The sequence below is a fragment of the Periplaneta americana genome, chromosome 12 (assembly GCF_040183065.1).
Source record: "Periplaneta americana isolate PAMFEO1 chromosome 12, P.americana_PAMFEO1_priV1, whole genome shotgun sequence".
NCBI lineage: Eukaryota > Metazoa > Arthropoda > Insecta > Blattodea > Blattidae > Periplaneta > Periplaneta americana.
In genome coordinates, this window is record NC_091128.1 from 33,958,140 (window position 1) to 33,979,026 (window position 20,887).

A 20,887-nucleotide genomic window follows, 5' to 3' on the forward strand; every position below is an offset into this window, starting at 1 on the left:
GACGAGACGTTACGTCACGTTAATCTCAGACACAAGAAAAGTGCTGAGAGAGAACCCGAGACACTCGTCATCACAGCAACTAGCGCAATATAACAGAGTACGTTTAAATAAGGGAATTGAAGGGGTGAGAATGAGATAGTTCAAAGCCACACTTTTAACAATAATGGTTTTTGTGAGAGTTCATTTCTTACACGTATGGGGAAGCTGCTAGTAAGATATTGTAAAAATTACTGAATAAATGATGTAAGTATGCGTCGAAGAACTTATGATACCGCATCTAATAACATTGGACTCTTAATCTTTAAAACGTTCTCCTATAAAATTTTGTCTGTGTGGCTTAGGACTATATCATTCTCACCCGTTCAATTGATTTAACGTATGGGTTATTCCATCTCAAATCGACCGAAATATAGAGAAAATTAACCTTGACATTTTTAAATAGAATGAAACTTTTTCTGTTCCTAGACAACTGTGAGGCCGGAGGGCAAAATACCGTTGGGGAGGCCGAGACGTAGATGGGAAGATAATATTAAAATGGATTTGAGGGAGGTAGGATATGATGGTAGAGACTGGATTAATCTTGCTCAGGATAGGGACCAATGGCTGGCTTATGTGAGGGTGGCAATGAACCTCCGCGTTCGTTAAAAGCCAGTAAGTAAAGTAAAGTAAAAAAGACAACTGTGATATAATGCTTTGTGCAAAGTTTGAGGCATCAGAACTTAATAGTGTTTAAATTAATAATATTTAAATTTATAGTATTTTCATACAATTAGCAACTTTAAACTGTTGTGGCTCCGAAACCCTTTCACCCAATGATCAAAATCATGGTTTATTTTGATGCTGAGAAGTTAAAGGTTATATTGACATGTAAAAAGTTTTTCTTACTTTTTATGGAAATGGAGAAATTTAGATTTTTCTTCATTAAGACGCCTTTGGCTACGAAAAAATATTTTTAAAATATATGGTTAGATTCTACATTGAAAGTACAAATAAACATATATTTTTTACTGGTGGTACGTTGATAAGAAAGTAATGAAAATATCAAATAAAGAAAATAAATAGTACGCGCGTGAAGTAACCAGCCGACTGTGAGGCGGGAGATAGCCGAAGGAAGCAAGGCCAGTAGACGTAAACACGTAATGTGTCGTCTATAGCAGTCATGGCTGTGCCAGCTTTATCACAGGTTTTCATAAACACAGGGGTAAAATGACGCCCAACGCTCGCTTATCTTCAGCTCTCGGCCAGTGTGTGCGGTACTGCGCCGTTCAAGTCTAGGCGTGTGAAAATAATCTATTTAATACCCTCGAAACTTATTGCCGAGTCACTAAGTAAACAATGCCGAATCCCTCTTAATAATGCAAGGTTTCTTCTCAATATTTTTTTACATTTTTACAAATGGCCAAAAAGCCTAAAAGCAAGTAAAATCAGATTATCTGTCTCTCTGTGTATTATAAAAAAAGGATTACTTCTTAACATAACCTACCAAATGTCAGCTTCAAAATAACCTCTCGCTCAATGTTCTGCAGTAAATGGTTCCAGAGTTCTGAGCGCTGAAAGAGGCTTGTTTTTATAAAATACGCTAAATTTGTCGCTCAATAATACGAAAAACGGTTGACTCTCGGCAGTATATTTTTGAAAATGCACTCCCCTCAGCACCTTGTATAAGTAGGGAAAAATTTAGAGTATAAAAAATGCGAGGTTTTTTACTGATAGATTTCATATGAAATAGCCCGTATGTACCGAGTGCTATCAGACCTCAACGAGTTCACCCAGTGTTCATATTTTGGTAATAATTTTTCTATCTATACTAAATAGAAACTATTTTTTTCTTCTTCAGGGCGACATAAACGGTCTGAGACTCTTAGATCTATAAAAATGTCTCATTTTCTTTCTTTTTCCTTAAGATAGATTGAATAATCAATACTTTTTACAGTAATTCAACCCAAATGTTATTTTACAGAAAATACTCAAGTAACCCTGCGAGCAGTTCAATCTGACTTAAGTTTATTGGCAAATTACTTTTTAATGTTCATCGCTAAGGAGTAGTACTGCGACAAGATGCTTGGTTTAAGAATCTTCTGGTTTTGCTCAAGAGAAAATATTGATTAACTACTAAACGACTACTTGTCCGATTCACTTCACAGTAATTACCGACATAACCCTGATATTCAGCGGTCTACATGTATTGGCACCCCTATGTTGGAGCACACCCGTACTCAACCTTTGTGAGACGCTGAATCCCAAATACAGGGACATCACTTTATTTTTACCAACATTTTTAACATTAACCTGGCTATACTCGGAAACACTGTTACCCCCTTCCATTACAGGAGTTTGATGTTACTAGTGCAATATGTAAACAAATCATTTTACTAGGTACAGGAGGAGAGAAAAGTAGTGTATCCATTTATGTTGTAGGGAAATACGATATTACGATTTTCAGTTTGATCATCACTTTTACGGAATTTATCAAAATACAGTAGAGTAGTAACATTTTTTTTTTTAATTAAACTTTTCAGGCGGCTATGTTCGTTATGAATGTCTACTTTATTTAGCATATTAATTATTGATGTTAGCATACAATATACAGAGCGCATTTAAATTGAGGGGGTCGTAAGTAAAGGGCTGTAAGTGCACTTAAATTACTTTTGAGAAAATGGGGTTTAAATATTTAAGCTTTCGTAAAATCGGTGAAATTTTTATTTAAATTTTAATGTGTGATGCGATTAAACTCTTTGCCACTAAAATTTTAGATACTTTTGCTTACACTGGATGCACTTAACTCATGTTATTACAAATGTCACTAGCATTCCTTTGCTTCTAGCCACCTCAATTCAAAAAAGTTAATCCGAATTTTTAAATAAGTTGCTGAAAATGGTTGCCGTTCATTACAATGCAGGCTTCAATTCAGTACGCATATTATTAAAAACATTTTGAAGCATATTCTATGAAATTGAATTTATTGTTTCTTGAATATAATTTTTAGTACGATATTATTAATATAGGTTCTTTCTTCTATAGAAAACGCAATCATATTTATGAAACACACTATACACTGCAGTGTTTACTTCGCTGCTTGAAGACTTCGAATGCAACAGCGGCCGTAAGTGTGTGTGTCTGACGGGAGCAAGGACATTAGTGAAGGGGTGAGAGTGAAGTACATTCAGAAATGCAAGTAAAAATAAAACGATGTCCCTGTATAATTCATTCAATAACAAATTTCCCTTTACAATTACACGAATCAAAGATAAATTCCCTAGCTATTTACATCTGACGCCAATTATTTCAGTAAATTCGAGCAGAATACTATGTGAAGCAAGTTTCCTTCTTTCTTTCCACCTGTCCTGTTTAGTAACGAAAGTAATTTATTGAAGTCAGGAACTTAGGTTACACCATAGCCACTTCTGTCAGCATTTTGAGTTCAAAGCTTGTGGAAAAACAAATAAAGGGCTATTTTCCAATTAGGAAAGCTAAAGATAATTCAGTGGTCAAAATACCATACACAAGGAGAGAATCCCGTGACGCTGGATCAGTTAAATGTCGCTCACTTTCCAGTATCAATCTAAATTATTTCTCTGTAAGCTGTTGTAAAGCTGAAGTACTTGTAGACATACTGCATTCCAACTGTTCTATTTTTCTCCAACTTTCTCAGACACAAGCTTTTGCGGTTTCAAGAGATATTGTCCTGTAAACGTCTCCGCAGTTTGAAGCGAGGCCTGCACAGAGGTGAGGAAAAGTTGGCGGGTAATTTTTTTCTGACTACCCAGTTTGCTTTCACGCGTGGCAAGTATACGACAAAGAATCGCTAGTTTTATTTAATTTCAGAAAAAAGCCACGACAAACAATTTTATCCACCGTCCCTGATTGTTTTGAACCCGCAGTACTTGTATCTATGTGAAAACACGGTAGCAACTACGCCATCAACGTCGGGTAGTCCATACGAGATGACAAAGGATGTCACAGTCACGGTGGGAAAATCTGCACGTGATTAGGATCTGTAATCGTGTTAAACCTGCGTGTCTCAGACTGTCTACAATACGTGAACGGAAATGATTTCTACATTACTGTTGTTAAGCTCAATCCCATCTTTCAGGTTCAAAATCAATACAAAACGTAATAAACTGATTGTGTGACTTTTTAACCAATCCTTCCGCACTTTCTTGAGAATTCTGAAACAAAACTCGATGTATTATACAAAGTACACCAATAAATTCGTCATTGTTTCTCTTTTATATTCTTCGTCCCGCAAATATGTAACGTTCAGACAAATTTACTTAAGTCAATGTTTGTGTAATCCTAGTTACTACATTCATGTTTTGGAACTTGACGAAAAGCTACTAAAGTACCCATACAGGAGTCAACATACCTCGGATCTCACCTTGACATACTGCCTGTGACGAAAGTCTAATAATTAGAATAATTCGTGACTCATTTCCATATGTTTGTAAGTTTATTAGTCTTTCACGAAGACTTTAGTTTATGAAAATCGAACTTTACGTGGAAATTCATAGGTGTAATGATTTCAATATGTTTTTGTTAATGAAAAAATGCTAATGTCCGTAAGTTGAAATTCTTATAAAAACTCATAATATTCTCTTCGATATGTCTTCCACATTAAAAACAGACTTTCGACGGTACAATTAAATTACGCAGAAACTCGTAACTCACCTTGTTATTCTGCCTTATAAAAGAAATAAGTTGCTTTTTAAGTCAAAATATAGCCTAAATGAGTGCTCAAAATTCGTCGAGTGTGCTGTTTCGATAAAGATATACTTAGTTAAGTGCAAGTTAATGTAATAATTCACAATTTACAGCAGTGTTTTGCAATATCCAAAGGTTTTATTTACATTCATATAAGTCAGAATATAAGAACCACTTATATTTAATCGAATATGTTGGTTATCGATGAAGACCTAATGATAATTTATCGAGCTGTTTATCTCCGCGAGCTTGTGACCCTTCACAAAGTCCTATGTAAGAATTTCCATAAATATAAATTATGCAAAAACTTGTAAGTTAATTTCATTTTCGTTGAAGGCTTACCGTACTGATTTACGTAAATCGAATTTATTCAAGTTCGCTGCAATGGCTTAATGATCAGCGCGTGCATGCCTCCATTTCCGGCATGGAAGATTTATTTCCATTTCACGGGACTAAGTGTTTGTCCATTGTCTTATATTTGTCCTGTGATGTCTTCTTGAATCGTGCTGATCACCGGTTAGGGAGACCCGCGCCGTGAGAGTCTAGTCTGTAGATATATATAATTTGAAATGGTAATGGAAATTACGGGAAAATGGCTGAACGGATTTTAATGAATTATCCGTCATTTTGAAATTTGGCATCCAAGGATTTTCAGAAAAATAGTAAATTTCAGTGAAGCGTTAGTTTTCCTAAATAATTTTCCTATTTTCCAAAATCCAATTTTCGTCAGTTTTGAGAAATAATTGCATTTCAGAATAAAACAAAACACTCACTACAATAAACAATATTACACGAAGGCCATGACCTGCAGAATTGCTGACATATTTAGAGCTCAAATTCAATTTGGTTATTAAAAACTTCAAGGCTTACTAGAAACAATTTACAGGTCTGATTCTGCGGTGTGTAATTGGATATTAAAATCTACAAAACTTGAGGTGGTTTGATGACAGTGTTACCATTAGAAATCAAATATTATTATAGTTAATGCCATAATGCGACTATTTTTCATTAATTTTACATATTAATGCTATATTGATGATATGGAAGTGAAACGTTTTGGGATTATATAAGTAGATGTAGAGAATATATGAAATTAGAATTAATTTCTATAATTTACTCAGTAGCGGCTATATTTTATATATAAAACTACAAAACGTACGTAAGATAATAATATTATTATTAAAAATGAAATATTTTTATAGTTATTAATCAAGTAGGTTTGGGTCTTTTTCATATACTTAATGGTTGTGTGGTGTAGATATTTATATGCGTCATTCTCTTCAGTATTGGCTCGAGAGAGCGCAAATATTACAGTTCCTAAGGAAAGACCAAAAGGTATCACTTACTGATATAATAAGAGGCCTAGAAAATTTTGTAGTCTCCCATCATTTCAGCAAGATTTCTTAGCAGGATAAAATGATTTCATCCTCTGCATTTCAAGCTCTCCATGCAGGAGCTACACCAAGATGCTATGTCTATTGTTCGAAAGCAAGCAAACCTGACATTTTTTAACTTTCGCCTACAATCCACAATGACCTGAAATAGCGCTATTGCTTTAGTCCAACATGAAAAAGCCACTGATGGTCCTGACATTGTTACTTGCGTTTTCGAGTTGAAACTTAAAAACTGAAGGTGGATAAGTTAAAAAAAAGTATTTGGCATAAAAAACCATTCAGAGAGAGTATGTTTCATTATTATGGAAGCAAACAACTTTGAAGATGTGTGGTATTCTTCATTGAAAACAAATCCGAACAATCTTTATTTTGACGCCTAATAGACTTAGATTGCAGCATTTGCTGCACAGGCCACTAGTATTAATCTAAAGACATCTGCCCTTGGACTTCATTAGAGGTGGAGTGTGAAAAATTTCTTCACAGTTCCGAACTGTAACAGCTCGGGCAAAATAGCGATTTTGTCGCAGTTCATATTATACTCGGCGATTGCGAACGATTCATAACGAGGCGAAATGTTGAAGTTTATGTTTATCGCTCTTCTGCAAATTGGCAACCCGGTCCCATAAGTAGCTACAGTATTATAATCAATATTGATTAGCGCGGCGAGTAACAAACACGCTGTGAACGGTGTTACCGCGATGTGTGGGGGCGTATATTAGCCCAGGAATGTTTACGAATGATTCGGTGAATTATTCGTGGACGAATATAGCGAGCGCATTCGGCGATGTGTGGATGTGGCTTCAGTAGGCCTATCAAAGAGTTGTCGACGCTAATAGTATGAGTTGGATGATAATAATTAATTAGAACTCGTTTATCTTACCCCTCAAGTTTGTACGAACCTTCTAACCTTAGTCCGGAGCTGTCATTTATGATCACATATACGTACACTTAACGACAAAAATAATGGGCCGCCGACAATTCCTAAGTTCCAAATACATAACATTTCGCATGCTCGTCTCGTCAAAGCCGTAGATCACCAGGTAACACATAATTAGGCCTAAACCATTTAAATTTGCTGTATTTTATTTAAGAGTCTGAAATAGGTTATAAAATCGAATGAAGGGTTGATTCCAGGTACATCAGGGTCTCTGAAGAGTGAAATAATAATAAAATTGATAAATACAAAATCAACCTAAGCGAATATGAACAGGAAAACCACGTATTATGCCGAAGCGATAACAGTCTCAGTAGCGTAAATCGTTACGGCATTGGTTTATTGAACGAGTTAATAGTAGTAGCTCAAGGTTCGAATCTCTCATAACCTTTTTTTATTAATTACAAATTTGCCATCATATATGTCTTGCAAAGCTATATTTCTGGTGATATCTCTTAGAATATGCCCAAACTCAAATAATAAACCTCACTTTCTCTTCCAAGCAGTACTCCTGTCTGTTATTAAAACGTTCTGTCTCGTCATTACGGTTGAAAATGACAAAGAGGCAACAACTCCATTAACAAGTCATTTCCCTGGTTCGCGTAGATTATCATGCGTCGATGGCGGTCAGATAGATTGGAGTCCCACTGTCAACTGCTAAGCCGTGGGCTAAATTGTTTATCGAGAATGGTGGAGTTGTGAATCGTCCCATTCTTGGTCGGCCGCGCATCTATACAAGAGAAGAGGACGCCATGTTATTGAGAGAAGTTGAGAACCAACCTTATAGAACTGCCCCTCAACTCAAGAAGCCGTCCAACTTTCCAGATTCCTCACACACCGTGAGGAGACGTTTTAGAGAGCTTGGCATACGGTGTTGTCGAGCTGTGAGAACATTTGACGATGGAGCATGCCTTGGACCGTCTAGCGTATGCTACTCTCCGACAGGACTTCGATTGGAGAAATGTCATTTTCTCCGACGAGGTAATTATCTCCAATAGCAACGATAGTACTGCCCTAGTTTATTGTATGAATGGCCACCGATACGATGAATGCTTCGTGAGACGAATTAACAAGTCGGGTTGCGTGAGGGTCGCGTGTTGGTGGTGGATGTCATACGAAGGGGCAGGACTACTGGAACGCATCCATGGGCGGTTTACGGCAGAAGTCTACGAACACATTTTGGCAAATGTAATGATCTCTTCCGCCCGAAAACGATATCCAGAAGGAACACTTTTCTTCAAGCAGGATAATCATCCGATACATACCGCCAACCAGATTCAAAGATGGTTTACGAGGAGGCGTGATGTCGACCCAGTCGACTGGCCTCCAAATTCACCAGATATGAATCCGATTCAAAATTTGTGGGCTGCAGTCAAAAGGATCCTACGCTCTAATTGGGCAGAACAACCACCCGTTCGGACACCTGAGGAATTGTGGGACAGAGTTCTAGATGCGTGAGAGGAGATGCTCAAGAATTTAGACCTGTTCCATAATCTTGTGGACTCCATGCCGCGCAGAATGAGGGCAGTTGTTGACGCTGATGGTTTGTGGACGAGATACTAGTCCCCACTACAGTTTTTTTGTTAATATATTAACAAATTGTTTGTTTTTTGTTTATTTAATTATTTATTTATGTTTGATATACGTCCGGTTTTTAGGATGTGAAACAAGTTTTGTTTTACAGGCCAGATCTCGCCTATTAATAGCCCACAGATAATGAGCAATAATATTTTACAAGGCAGGCATAACGAAGTTTATGAACAAAGGGCATTTCTCATTTAAACTAATAAATTAATTAAAAACTAAAATAAAAAATTAATTTTACCACACCGGAAGGCGAACTCACCACCTCTGCTACGAATGTCAGACATCTTGCCACTGGGTCACACATAGCTCGTAAGGTTGACTACATTGTAGACGGATGACTTTCAATGAAGAGACACCACAGCAATGCCCTGAAGTGCAGTGCGTTTACACGAGTAAACCGCGCGATAGAACTTATTTTTATCGACCAAGGGTCGGCCCATTCTTTTTGCCGTTAAGTGTACATCAGCCGCCAACGCTGAGTCACATATCGGTCGGCGATGGCGAATTATCGCAGCTGTGACTTTCGAACTAAAGTCCCAGTCGGAACCAACAACAAACATGTTACCGCAACAAAATCACAGATCTTCAAATCACACTCCACTACTACAACTCCATTGGATTGTAAGCCAGTAGAAAAGAAGGTTGAATAATAACATAAGAAGAATAAAAACTTATTAAAATGCTCAAGTCTCTTTCGGACGTGATGTTCTCGACGAAGACTCAACAATCAACATAAGTAGTAACTAACCCCAATGTGTTGGTGTTTATATTATGTAACAACTTTCAGCTCACTTCTTTGTGGTAGTCTTGAACAAAGTTCTATCAATTTTCATAAGCATTAATTCATCGCAAACGTCTGGCACTTGATCATTAGAAATAAATTTACGAAGTCGAAGTACATGTATTAATACAGTGCGATCCAAAAGTCCCTCCGCAGCTCCATTAGTTATAGTAATCCTGTAGACAGCTGATACGTAATCTTGTAGAAAGTTGACACTTTCCCATTAATTTCGGTTTGACAACCTCATATCCACACTCCATCATATGCTTAGAGGCCAGTGCTGCCACTTGAATTCTCTGCCTAGTGGATTCTCGGCTGCACCGTGGCTACACAAGCACTGCGGAGAGACTTCTCGCTCGCACTGTATATAGGTCCAACTACAAGTCATTCGCCCTTGGCGAAGACCTATCAAATCCATGAGATACTTCGAAAGCCTGCAACTTACCCCGACGTGCTGACCCTCGACGAAGACCTGGGGCACAATGATCACGTCGCTGCCCATGCGTTCTCGGATCTCCGTCTGCGTGTCGCGGCTCATGAAGACGTCCCGCTCCTCGTACTTGACCATCAGGTTGCGCAGGATCTTCTTGACCAACACGCAGTCCTGGTACGTATCTCGCACCACGCCCATCGTAGTCGTGTACACCACCACCTTGCCGGCTTCTTCCTTCTTGTAGTTCTGTAACACAAACAACACAGTCAAAAAGTTAATATCTCCAGTTCTACGTCTGTGCAAAGCAATTTATGGACTTGTGTGACGTATTTAGTGCAATTAGGGACTTCAGCTACCCAATAATGAAATGTCACTTTTACGAGCAGCTCACAAACATGAGATCAACTATACTGAAGTCGGAAGTGGAAATGCTTATCTATAAGAAAAAGCTTTGACACTAAACATACGGACGTCACACAATGATGTTGACGAGGATTCCCCTCCGTAACCAGTTTTATTGCTCAGCCACGCTGAAATAGTGTAAGAAGCAAGCTTGTTTTCTGTGATCTGGGAGTGAAACATTTTGTGATTCTGAAATGGAAAATGAAGAACAAGGTTGGTAGATAATTATTATATAAATTTTATGTTCATAATAACTTTGAATTTTTAGAAACGGAATCTTAACTGAACGGCGGGAAATGCGATTTTTTAAAACTATTTCTCAAAGTAAACGTTGACTTATAAAAGGAGAGTCACACAGAGTCACATTAATTTTTATGTCAGAATGTATGTTTAAGTGTGCACTTTAAGACTAACCTAGTTTCATTTGCTCCTACTGACCGCTCTGCATGTAGTTAATTTTTTTCAGACTCGGAACCGCTACCGGTGATTTCGCGCCGTGATCTATTTCCAATACTTGCCAATAAAAATGGCGACTTGGATGAACTATATAGATATGTTTTGAACAAATTATGTATTGAAACATGTGATTCTAATAGTGAGAAGTGCATTCATAAAAAATATTCGAAATAATTTTAACAGACGTTGGATGCAGTGTCACTGTAAAAAGGATTATTTTCTAAAAAAACATTGTTCTTGGCAGGTCAGAGGCAACAACAAAGATATTTTTGAAGCTAGAAAACAGGGGCTTATTTATTTCTAGATATCGCTCTCAATTAGGTCTTCTTATTGACAAGCCGAAATCTGGTGGTCCTGGGACATCAAATGATGGCAATATAGCACGTTGGTTTTCTTGAAAACCCACAAATTACAGCCAATATTACGGGCATTAGTAAGACCTCATTCACAGATTTTCTGTAATTTTATGCACCATTTCATGTGGATATTCAATATACAGTATATTGAGGCGTTGAGAAGTACACCAATGATACAGCCCATTCATATGTACAATAGATATATCCATGGTACTACATGCCATCCGGCGTGCATAAAATACTTATAACTTACATGTAGGAAAAATTGCAGAAACTGCGTTACTTCCTATTGGGATGTTATCTGAAGATGCTCAAGAGGCAAGACACAAACATTTACAAAAGTACAAGTTAGACCACGCTAGGAAGTGTCCTCGTGAGAGAAACTTAGATGTCCTACACATGTTGTTAGTATCTTCTGATCCCATTATATCCCAGATCAATCGACATCCAAATACAAGAAAATCAAAAATGTAATTTGAGGTAATTAAACTGCTACAAGTACCACCTGCGAGTGCCAACAACAGCACTGCTCAACTGCAACCCCAAGATGAGGACGACAGTAGCGCTAGCGGATCCGACACTTCTGGAGATACAACAGACGCTTCAGATTTCTAAACATGAGTCATAAATATTTACTACATATATTATTTTTCTCTTCACAGTAGTCTGTAAAATAATTTCTATTTACTTTAATTTTTTATTTGCATTAGTTGTATGCAATTTCTATTACTGTATGATTCTTTTTTAATAAATAGGCATTCTATACTAAAATAATAATTCTCCTACAAATATTTCATCAAATGTCATAATAATTTACCTTCATTTTGCTATTTTCAACGATTGAAAAGGAATTTATCAATATTAGATTTTGTTCCGGCTAGAATCGCAATCCGTCCCACTGTGGGACGGTGTGAAAATCGAGGTACCGAAGGAATTCTGCATATCGTCATAACTTCACGGAGGATTTCGAAATCAACTGAGCCTCAACGATTTGAGTACCCAGTCTTTTTCGGGTGTAGAAGCTGACCGAAATGCGTTATCTTTGGGGTAGTATAAAGGATAAACCCCAGACGAAATAAGAAAAAACATTTCCAGGGAAGTCCTTTGAATTACACGAGAGCATCTTAAGCATGTGAAGGAGAATTTCTTAAAGAAATTATAAAAATATATAGTTAACAGGGGACATTTTCAACATATTTAATCCTGGCGAAAAATTAGTAAAGATATAGAGTCTCAGTGGTGAACTTGAACTGTATTGAAAATGTAACTTTCATTGCGTTACGGACTATCGAATGTGTTGTCTTGCAAGTGCTGGTCTTGTACTGACCGACCGAGTGGTTAGGTCGCAGGTTCGGCGAAATAGGGGAAGACACGTGACAGTTACTACCTTTACGAGGCCTTTTTTTCTTTAATTTTTTTTTAAACAGCCGTATAATATTACGTAGACTTCCAGCAAATATTTTCAGGAAAGAGCCTAACTCCCCAGCCACTAGCTTTTACAGAGAGGTCAGCAGAAACGAGTGGGGGAAATCGAGATGTGACATAACCACTCGGTCGAACAGCATTGGCGAAGCGTATATTTGCCATGTCCACGGACGCAGGGAATATACGAATTGTACTTGGAGGTAGAAACTGAAAGTAAGTGCATGTGGAAAATAAATAGAGTTAAACTCTCCTTCTCCTTTTGCCCTATGCCAGAGTTATATCAACATAGTCTACAATTGGACATCTTGAATTTGGATCATCTACTACTACAGATAAAAAAAAAAGCCATCATATTGTCCAGCGGATCTTATCTTCAACTGACAATTGTTAAAGGCTTAGTCTACATGATTTTTGTATCCGTAACACTAGCACTAATATCATTGTGCAATTATTATTACAGTGAAAATGTAAAATAAATAATAATAATAATAATAATAATAATAATAATAATTTTCATCATCATCATTATCATCATCATCAAATTCCAAATAGTACGCTGCAGGTAAAATCTCAGCAATCATGAAAAGTAGTATAATTTCTTAATAGTACTTTATGCAACGAGCCTATAATGATAGTAATTAAGACGCGAGGATGTTTGTTTATGAAACTCGCTTGCGCTCGTTTCATAATTTTCATACGAGCGTCTTAATTACCATTATAGGCAAATTTCATACGACTTTTTATGCTCGACCATATTTCTAACTTGAAATTATTCAGAAGTATTCACTTTATTTGTATCTGACAGAAGATCGGAAGTGACCTTGTTCATAGCTCGTGAATTGTGAGATGTGCGCAGACGCGAAAGTATTGATTTTTTCCGAGGAACAATAATGTCATTGACCTTGATGTAATGTAGAGATTGTATAACCTGGAAATTGATTTAGAATTGAAAAACGAGATGACAAATTGAATTTATTTTAATATTATTTACAATCAATGCTAATTATTATAGTAACAGAACATAACCTTCTGCGACAGTATTGGATTTCGAGCCTCCGTGACGTTTCCCTCGTCTTTCGATTGCATATCCGAGAATAATCGAAAACCTGAACTTTAATGAATAGGTGTACTTTAATGACATGCATTAAAGGACTGCTACAAGGTGTATAAATATTACATTTCGGCATGGTCGAGCATAAAAGATTTTATAAAATATAAACAGAGTCATTAATATTCTTACATGCTAGATTATGGGAAAGTTTTCGTGGCAGGAGATTGAGTTGAATTTCTCTCGGCTGTAGCTAAGCAGCAAACTGCAAATACTGCAGTACAGATTTCAATATTTTTACTTCTTCCTGAGAAACGACTAACTAGAATTAAGTAACGACAATAATGACAGAGGAAAAGCAGTTGAAGAACTAAAACGAGAAAAATTAACAGCAGTAGTAGGAAGAAGAAGATGGGGATCAGAAAAACGAGCAAAATATATGTTGTGGCACTTTGATACAGGAGTCAAGGTTTATCAAGATTCGTATAATGCGACTGCGAAATTATTTTCATATAGGAGATTCTTCAGCCAGATTATAAAACCATACACATTAAATAAAAATATTCATATTACAGTTTTAACTTGCATTGTGAGTTATTTCATATAGCGACAGTGATGTGTAAATTGCTATAATCTGAAACTGCGTGCATTTATAGCAGTATTTAAATTCACTTTATAGTGCCTTTAAAAATCAATCTTTGCAATGTTTATAATTCAAAGCGTATTATAGAAGAAGGCCTGTAGACGCTGCAGTAAAACAGAGGACAAGACCTTAAAAATGTTCAATAAATTGTAATATTACATTTTAATAATGGTATTAAAAATGTAGATATTGAAGTAGTGAAGAACAGTCGATCCAAAGCAGATGGGGTCGCCGTAAATGGAAAGCGCATTCCATTTTTATGCTTCATTAAGTTTGCTTTGATATTCTTGCGCATGAATTTTGATTGAATTGTGTGGCTTTATGTTACGTTATATTTCTAGGAAGCAAAAAAAGTCGTAGACGACAGTGAATATAATCATGTTATTGCCATTACATTTACTGAAAACTGCCAAAGATCATACATGAATTTCAGGGAATGAAAATGTGGTAAAGGAAAAGCATTCTTCCTCTTCACTGAAACGTCTAGGCTATACTTTATTTCAGTAACACTTAGCCCATCTTTATAAAGGACAATCTTTGATCCCTTCAGTCTTAAGGTTTTGTTTCATGTTATTTTTTTCTGTTCTCTAATTATAAATTAAATGCTCTATCCACTTACAGTACCTAACTCACGGCGCTGTATGCTTCAATGAGTCTATTTCCAAGAATGAAGTCAGAGTTTCTAATGTGATTAATGGCGGACATGCCTTCACCAGTGTTAAATGTATCATAATACGAAATATTAAATACTATTTCGAGGTATTTTATGTAATCACATTTTTGGCGTTACACCGAGGATCGAACCCGAGTTCATAGGATTATAAGTCCAGCGCTTTAGCCACTGCACCGCCGTGGAGACTAGAAGTGTGTCTTTCAATATTTAAAACTTATTACAACTATGCTAAGCGATCGGTTTGAAAGTAAATCCCGAAAAGACAAGGTATATGATTATGTCTCGTGACCAAAATATTGTACGAAATGGAAATATGAAAATTGGAGATTTATCCTTCGAAGAGGTGGAAAAATTAAAATATCTTGGAGCAACTGTAACAAATATAAATGACACTCGGGAGGAAATTAGACCCAGAATAAATATGGGAAATGCATGTTATTATTCGGTTGAGAAGCTCTTATCATCCAGTCTGCTGTCCAAAAATCTGAAAGTTAGAATTTATAAAACAGTTATATTACCGGTTCTTCTGTATGGTTGTGAAACTTGGACTCTCACTCCGAAAGAGGAACATAGGTTAAGGGTGTTTGAGAATAAGGTGCTTAGGAAAATATTTGGGACTAAGCGGGGTGAAGTTACAGGAGAATGGAGAAAGTTACACAACACAGAACTGCACGCATTGTATTCTTCACCTAAGATAATTAGGAACTTAAAATCCAGACGTTTGAGATGGGCAGGGCATGTAGCACGTATGGGCGAATCCAGAAATGCATATAGAGTGTTAGTTGGGAGACCGGAGGGAAAAAGACCTTTAGGGAGGCCGAGACGTAGATTTTTTTTAGTAGATTATTTTACGACGCTTTATCAACAGCTTAGGTTATTTAGCGTCTGAATGAGATGAAGGTGATAATGCCGGTGAAATGATTCTGGGGTCCAACACCGAAAGTTACCCAGCATTTGCTCATATTGGGTTGAGGGAAAACCCCGGAAAAAACCTCAACCAGGTAACTTGCCCCGACCGGGAATCGAACCCGGGCCACCTGGTTTCGCGGCTAGACGTGCTAACCGTTACTCACAGGTGTGGACTCCGAGACGTAGATGGGAGGATAATATTAAAATGGATTTGAGGGAGGTGGGGTATGATGATAGAGACTGGATTAATCTTGCACAGGATAGGGACCGCTGGCGGGCTTATGTGAGGGCGGCAATGAACCTTCGGGTTCCTTAAAAGCCATTTGTAAGTAAGTAAGTATTACAACTATGCTAACAACGTCTGAAGAAAGGAAGCCGAACTGCGATACATACTGAAATTTGTGACGGAGAATGAAACTGTGGGTGGCTTCCTTCGAGCAGTGGTGTAGCATGAAATTTTGAGCAGGGGAAGCTAACTCAAGTTGTCTTTCATGCAATATGAGAAAACGTATTACAAAAATACAGTCTTAAAATAAATAGTAGTCAATTTCAAGTCAGCATTGGTTGGAACATCGTAAGTAACACCAATAAGGCATGACCTCAAATGATACGTAGTAAAATATGATTTCACGGTTTACACATATCTCTTAACAAATAGACACGTATACGTATAACATTAGCTCACTCCCTGTCATACTTAGAGAAATCACAATATTAACGGTCAATAGATACAGTACGTAAGTATGCGTCTGTCTTTTGCTTGTGTCCTTCAGTGACAGCAAGGATGTCGGTCGTTTGTTTTTTAGATCACACTTTTGTTCATAAGTCAGTCTTGATAATACAATTGTCCTAAAAAAAATTCAAGTAAATTAGTGTCAGGAACTGTTATTTCGCTCATTATTTATTATATCAGCCACAATGCACACTAACACTTCAACTGAACACAACTCACGAAAAGGGACAACTCGGAAACTACTTATTTTAAATGTTAAAGCTAGCTTCTTGCAAGCCTTGCGACTAGGGTAGTTTGGTTAGAAAGGGATGGAAAATCTGCGGGGTGGATTACACAGAAGAAACCAGTCTGCTTGGAAGCTGGTGTGTACAGGCTTCTTGTTTACTGCTGCATCACAAATCATCCTGAGCTGCCGCATCACAATATTTAACGCGTAAATATAAATTCTATTAAAATTAATAAGTAATTTTCTCCATAAACTGCAGGTTTATTATGAGATTATTATTAATTGGGGAAGCTAAGCTTTTTAGCTTACACTAACGCTACGCCACTGCCTTCGAGTATTTCGTTTCTAATACACTTCTTTATTTAATGTTCTTTTCCAACTACAGAGACGGCTGTATGCTACTAAGCAAAATAAGCAATGGTGGAGTTTGAAATTGGAGGGATAGCAGAAGTAATTGGAGAAACATATCCCACAGTCGCTTTTCACAAACATAAATATAATGCGATTTTGTCCGCAATCAGCTTCTGGTTTGTATTGGTCAGGAAGGCGTCACTTAACTGACTAAAATCCAGAAATACACTTTCCATGCTGAGACCCCGTTCTCACCTCCCCACGACTCCCTTTCTCAGTTTAAGGCGACTACGGCCACACACAACCCCAGCTGCAGGGTCTGATCGGATGACCTGTAGGTTTTCTTGGACGACAGAACTCATGTTGGGTGAACCCGATCTCCTGACTCCCCAACTCCAAGCTGGGTCCAGCGGGCTGACTGGCTATCAGTTGCAGCTTGCAGGTGCGACGTTTAGGTATAAACTGAGTGCAGTCAGAATGGTATCAAAAATGACGGAGAAGGAGAAAGAAGTGTCGAAGGGTACTTTTAATCACATAAAGATCTGCGGCATATTTTGGACTCTAATTATTCAAAATTGCTCCGGTTGCAAAAATTTTTAAGTCACAATTAATATCTCTTGTACACTAACACCCTGTCTCATTACAATATCGTGTTTCTTTATTGAAGGAACCAATATATGATGCACTTCATTAACAGTGTCATAATTCATTCGAACAAAGTTTTTAAAACCTTCTGCTTTTAGTTCTTTAATAATATTTGATAAAAGATAAAAGCAGAATAACGGCTTGTGAAATACGATTCATGCGAAGAACAGTAGGCTATACTAAATGGGATCTGAAAATAAATTGTGAACAGTAGGCTGTACTAAATGGGATCTGAAAAGAAATTGTGAAATTTTAAAGGAACTAAAAACTCAACCAGTTTTAGATTACATTGTCCAATATAGTCTAATTCAGCCGTGTCGAAAATGTGACTCACGAGCACATTGTGGCTCGCAGTAATAGCTGTGCATCTCTCTTACTTCCTGCTTCCACAACCCCCACCCTCTCGCTCACTGGAATCAAACTTCGTTCCATTTGCTTATTTGTCTCTGACCTGCTAGTGGCGTATCATCCAATGTCTCTCTCGAAACCATGTACCTCTACAAAAACGAAAGTTTCAAGGAGGATGGGAGGAAGCATTTTTTGTTGCCAATATGATAGAATATTAAATGTATGATTTGTTCACAAGTATTACGAGGAAACGGTTGTATAACATAAAACAGCATTATACTACATTTCACTCATGAAACATTAAAAGGTGAAGTATTATTATTATTATTATTATTATTATTATTATTATTATTATTATTATTATTATCTCTGTACGTCGATCCTTTTTCAGCAATGTACGAATAATGCCGGTAGATCTTCAATTTAAACTCACAGATTTACAATGTGATGTTAAATGAAAGCTATATGTAAGGACTTGACAAATGTTGAACTTTTCAAATCTTTGCCAAAAAATAAATATCCGAAGCTTCATTTTTTCGCTTGCTCTGTTGAAGCCATGTTCGCTACAACTTACGTTTGTGAAAAATTATTTTCAACAATGAAAACAGTAAAAACCAAATTTAGATCACGACTGACAGACAAATACCTTCGTGATCAACTACGACTGGCAGTAAGTGACATAATTCCTGATTTTGAAACTCTGTCGCAGACATATTCTGAAGACAATTAATAGGTTGTGATAATGTGTCCTATATTTTTTTGTTCATTTCTTTCTTCGTTACACGTACTAAACATTAGTTTGTAACCCTATACTGTATAAAATTATATTTAAGTGCTTGACGTAAGGAAAATTAAAATCCGTTAATAAGTCAGACAGTTGCTTCACTTCCCCTTCGGGTGCTATGCACGTTGCAGGTTACACAGTGGCTCGGCGCACGATCACATTTTCGCCATGACTGGTCTAATTGGAAACATCATTTGGGAAGAATGAGTAATAGTAGACTCCCAAAGACAATTTATGATGATGTACCACGTGGCCAAAGATCTGTGGGTCGTCCTGCTAAGAGATGGCGTGAAAATTATATGTGAGACCGTAACAGGCCATGTGGCCTAACACTTATCAGGCAGAAGAAGAAGAAAATAATTTTTGTATGAATATTTTTTCTCAGCAATATAGATTTTCTAGCCCAAAGTTTTCCTCTTTGTATCGGTTTATCATTTTGTGACAACAAAATCAATGCCGGTACAATTCCAATTATTTAAAACTTGGAAAATGAAGGAGTCATGATTCATTTTTTCATAACAGTGTGAGTCAGTCTACTGCAGATTGGGTCGTATGAAGCCGCTTGTAAGTGACTGAGCAGATATCAAACCAAACTCTTTGTGTCATCTTAGAGGTAACAGTCTAAAACTTTTCTACACTTTAACTTTAAGGTATATTTTACTACTCATACTCTTTGAAGAGGGAGATGAACTTCTGTAAGTAGACTCACAGCCCCGAAGATACTACAGAGAAAATTCAAACACTTTCCTAGCAGTCGCAAGAATGAAAGACACACCCTAGTTGGGTAGAGTCTAACCCTAGGCGTCCTCGAACGAAACCAACCCATGGTCGTAACATATAAATTTTTACGTTCCTAACGAATACAATACGAAGTTATGAGAAAGAAAGGGTGAAGTGACTATCCGTACAGTGGAACGTGAGAACTACTGCAAAAAACTCTCATTCTCCGACATTATGCACTAGAAATTCAGATCAGTACATTGAGCGCTGAAAATCGAACCCCAATTCGCCAAATGATAAATCTGCACTGTAATGATGCGCTGCAGAAGGGGCTGGTTATAAACCCGTGGTCATGTGACGCCTACGTCATAGTGACGGATGGTTTTTTGTCGTGTGTGATGAGTTGTGATGTAAATTTTGTGAAATGGTGGCAGAAGAACCTGAAGCAATGGGGGGGGGGGGGAAAAAAAGAAAATAGTTACTTTCGAAATTAATTCATGACATGACAGTGCGAACTTTACCGAATATAACTGCAATATTGGAAGCATGGGTATGTTTGACATAGTACTCTTTCTAAGGAAATTTATATAACCAAGTGGTTTCTTTATTACTTTTTATGATTAAGGTAGGAACCAGAAGTCTGCATCGGACGTTTTCACTCGAGCGTCAAGTAGTTCATAGCATAATCCGATAGGTAGCGCACATGCATGATGGGTAAAATTGTCACGAGCGATAAATCCTCGAACGGTATAAGCCGAGCGTTAGACATTCGTTCTTGTTACAATGATGAACTGTGTAGTAACATCATAGATGTTTATCATTTCAAAACTTTGCAGTGTTTAACTAACCTCTCCATAGTAAAACTACAAAACTTGCTTTAAAATATAATATAAATGTTGTAGGTAAATGTTCCCCCCCCCCACCCCCACACAGGGGTGATTTTGTTTTTGCCACATTTGATAGATGTTTTTGGATGTAAATGTAATTATTATAAACGGAGAACACAATCACGATAATGCAAGAACTGTATCAAGTTTTCTAATAATAATAATAATAATAATAATAATAATAATAATAATAATAATAATAATAATAACAATATCTAATAATTAGTGTATCAATCTTTCCGTCTGTAACAGTTGTGCAGCATGATTATTCGTTTTATTATATTTTCTGTGACGTTATCTCTGTACTAATATTGTTATTAATTTACTGCTATATCAATAATATTTCGTAAAACGTTTCTACATTGTCGCAGTATATAGGCGGAACACTATGTATGGACCTATCATATTATATATGTGTGGTAAATCAAATATTGAATAATTATTAATTAGC

The 20,887-nt window shown here is 36.9% G+C and overlaps 1 protein-coding gene across 2 annotated transcripts in view; it reads right to left on the reverse strand.

Annotated features, from left to right (window-relative positions):
- LOC138710223 (uncharacterized) overlaps window positions 1–20,887 on the reverse strand; it is a 481,621-nt gene that overhangs the window by 132,952 nt on the left and 327,782 nt on the right. For both annotated transcript variants that reach the window (XR_011335182.1, XM_069840883.1), the window contains exon 2: window positions 9,843–10,076. Coding sequence is in view for 1 of the 2 variants with exons in the window: in XM_069840883.1 (XP_069696984.1) it covers window positions 9,843–10,076 (234 nt within the window). In the remaining variant the exon portion in view is untranslated. The remainder of the gene's footprint in view (window positions 1–9,842; window positions 10,077–20,887) is intronic.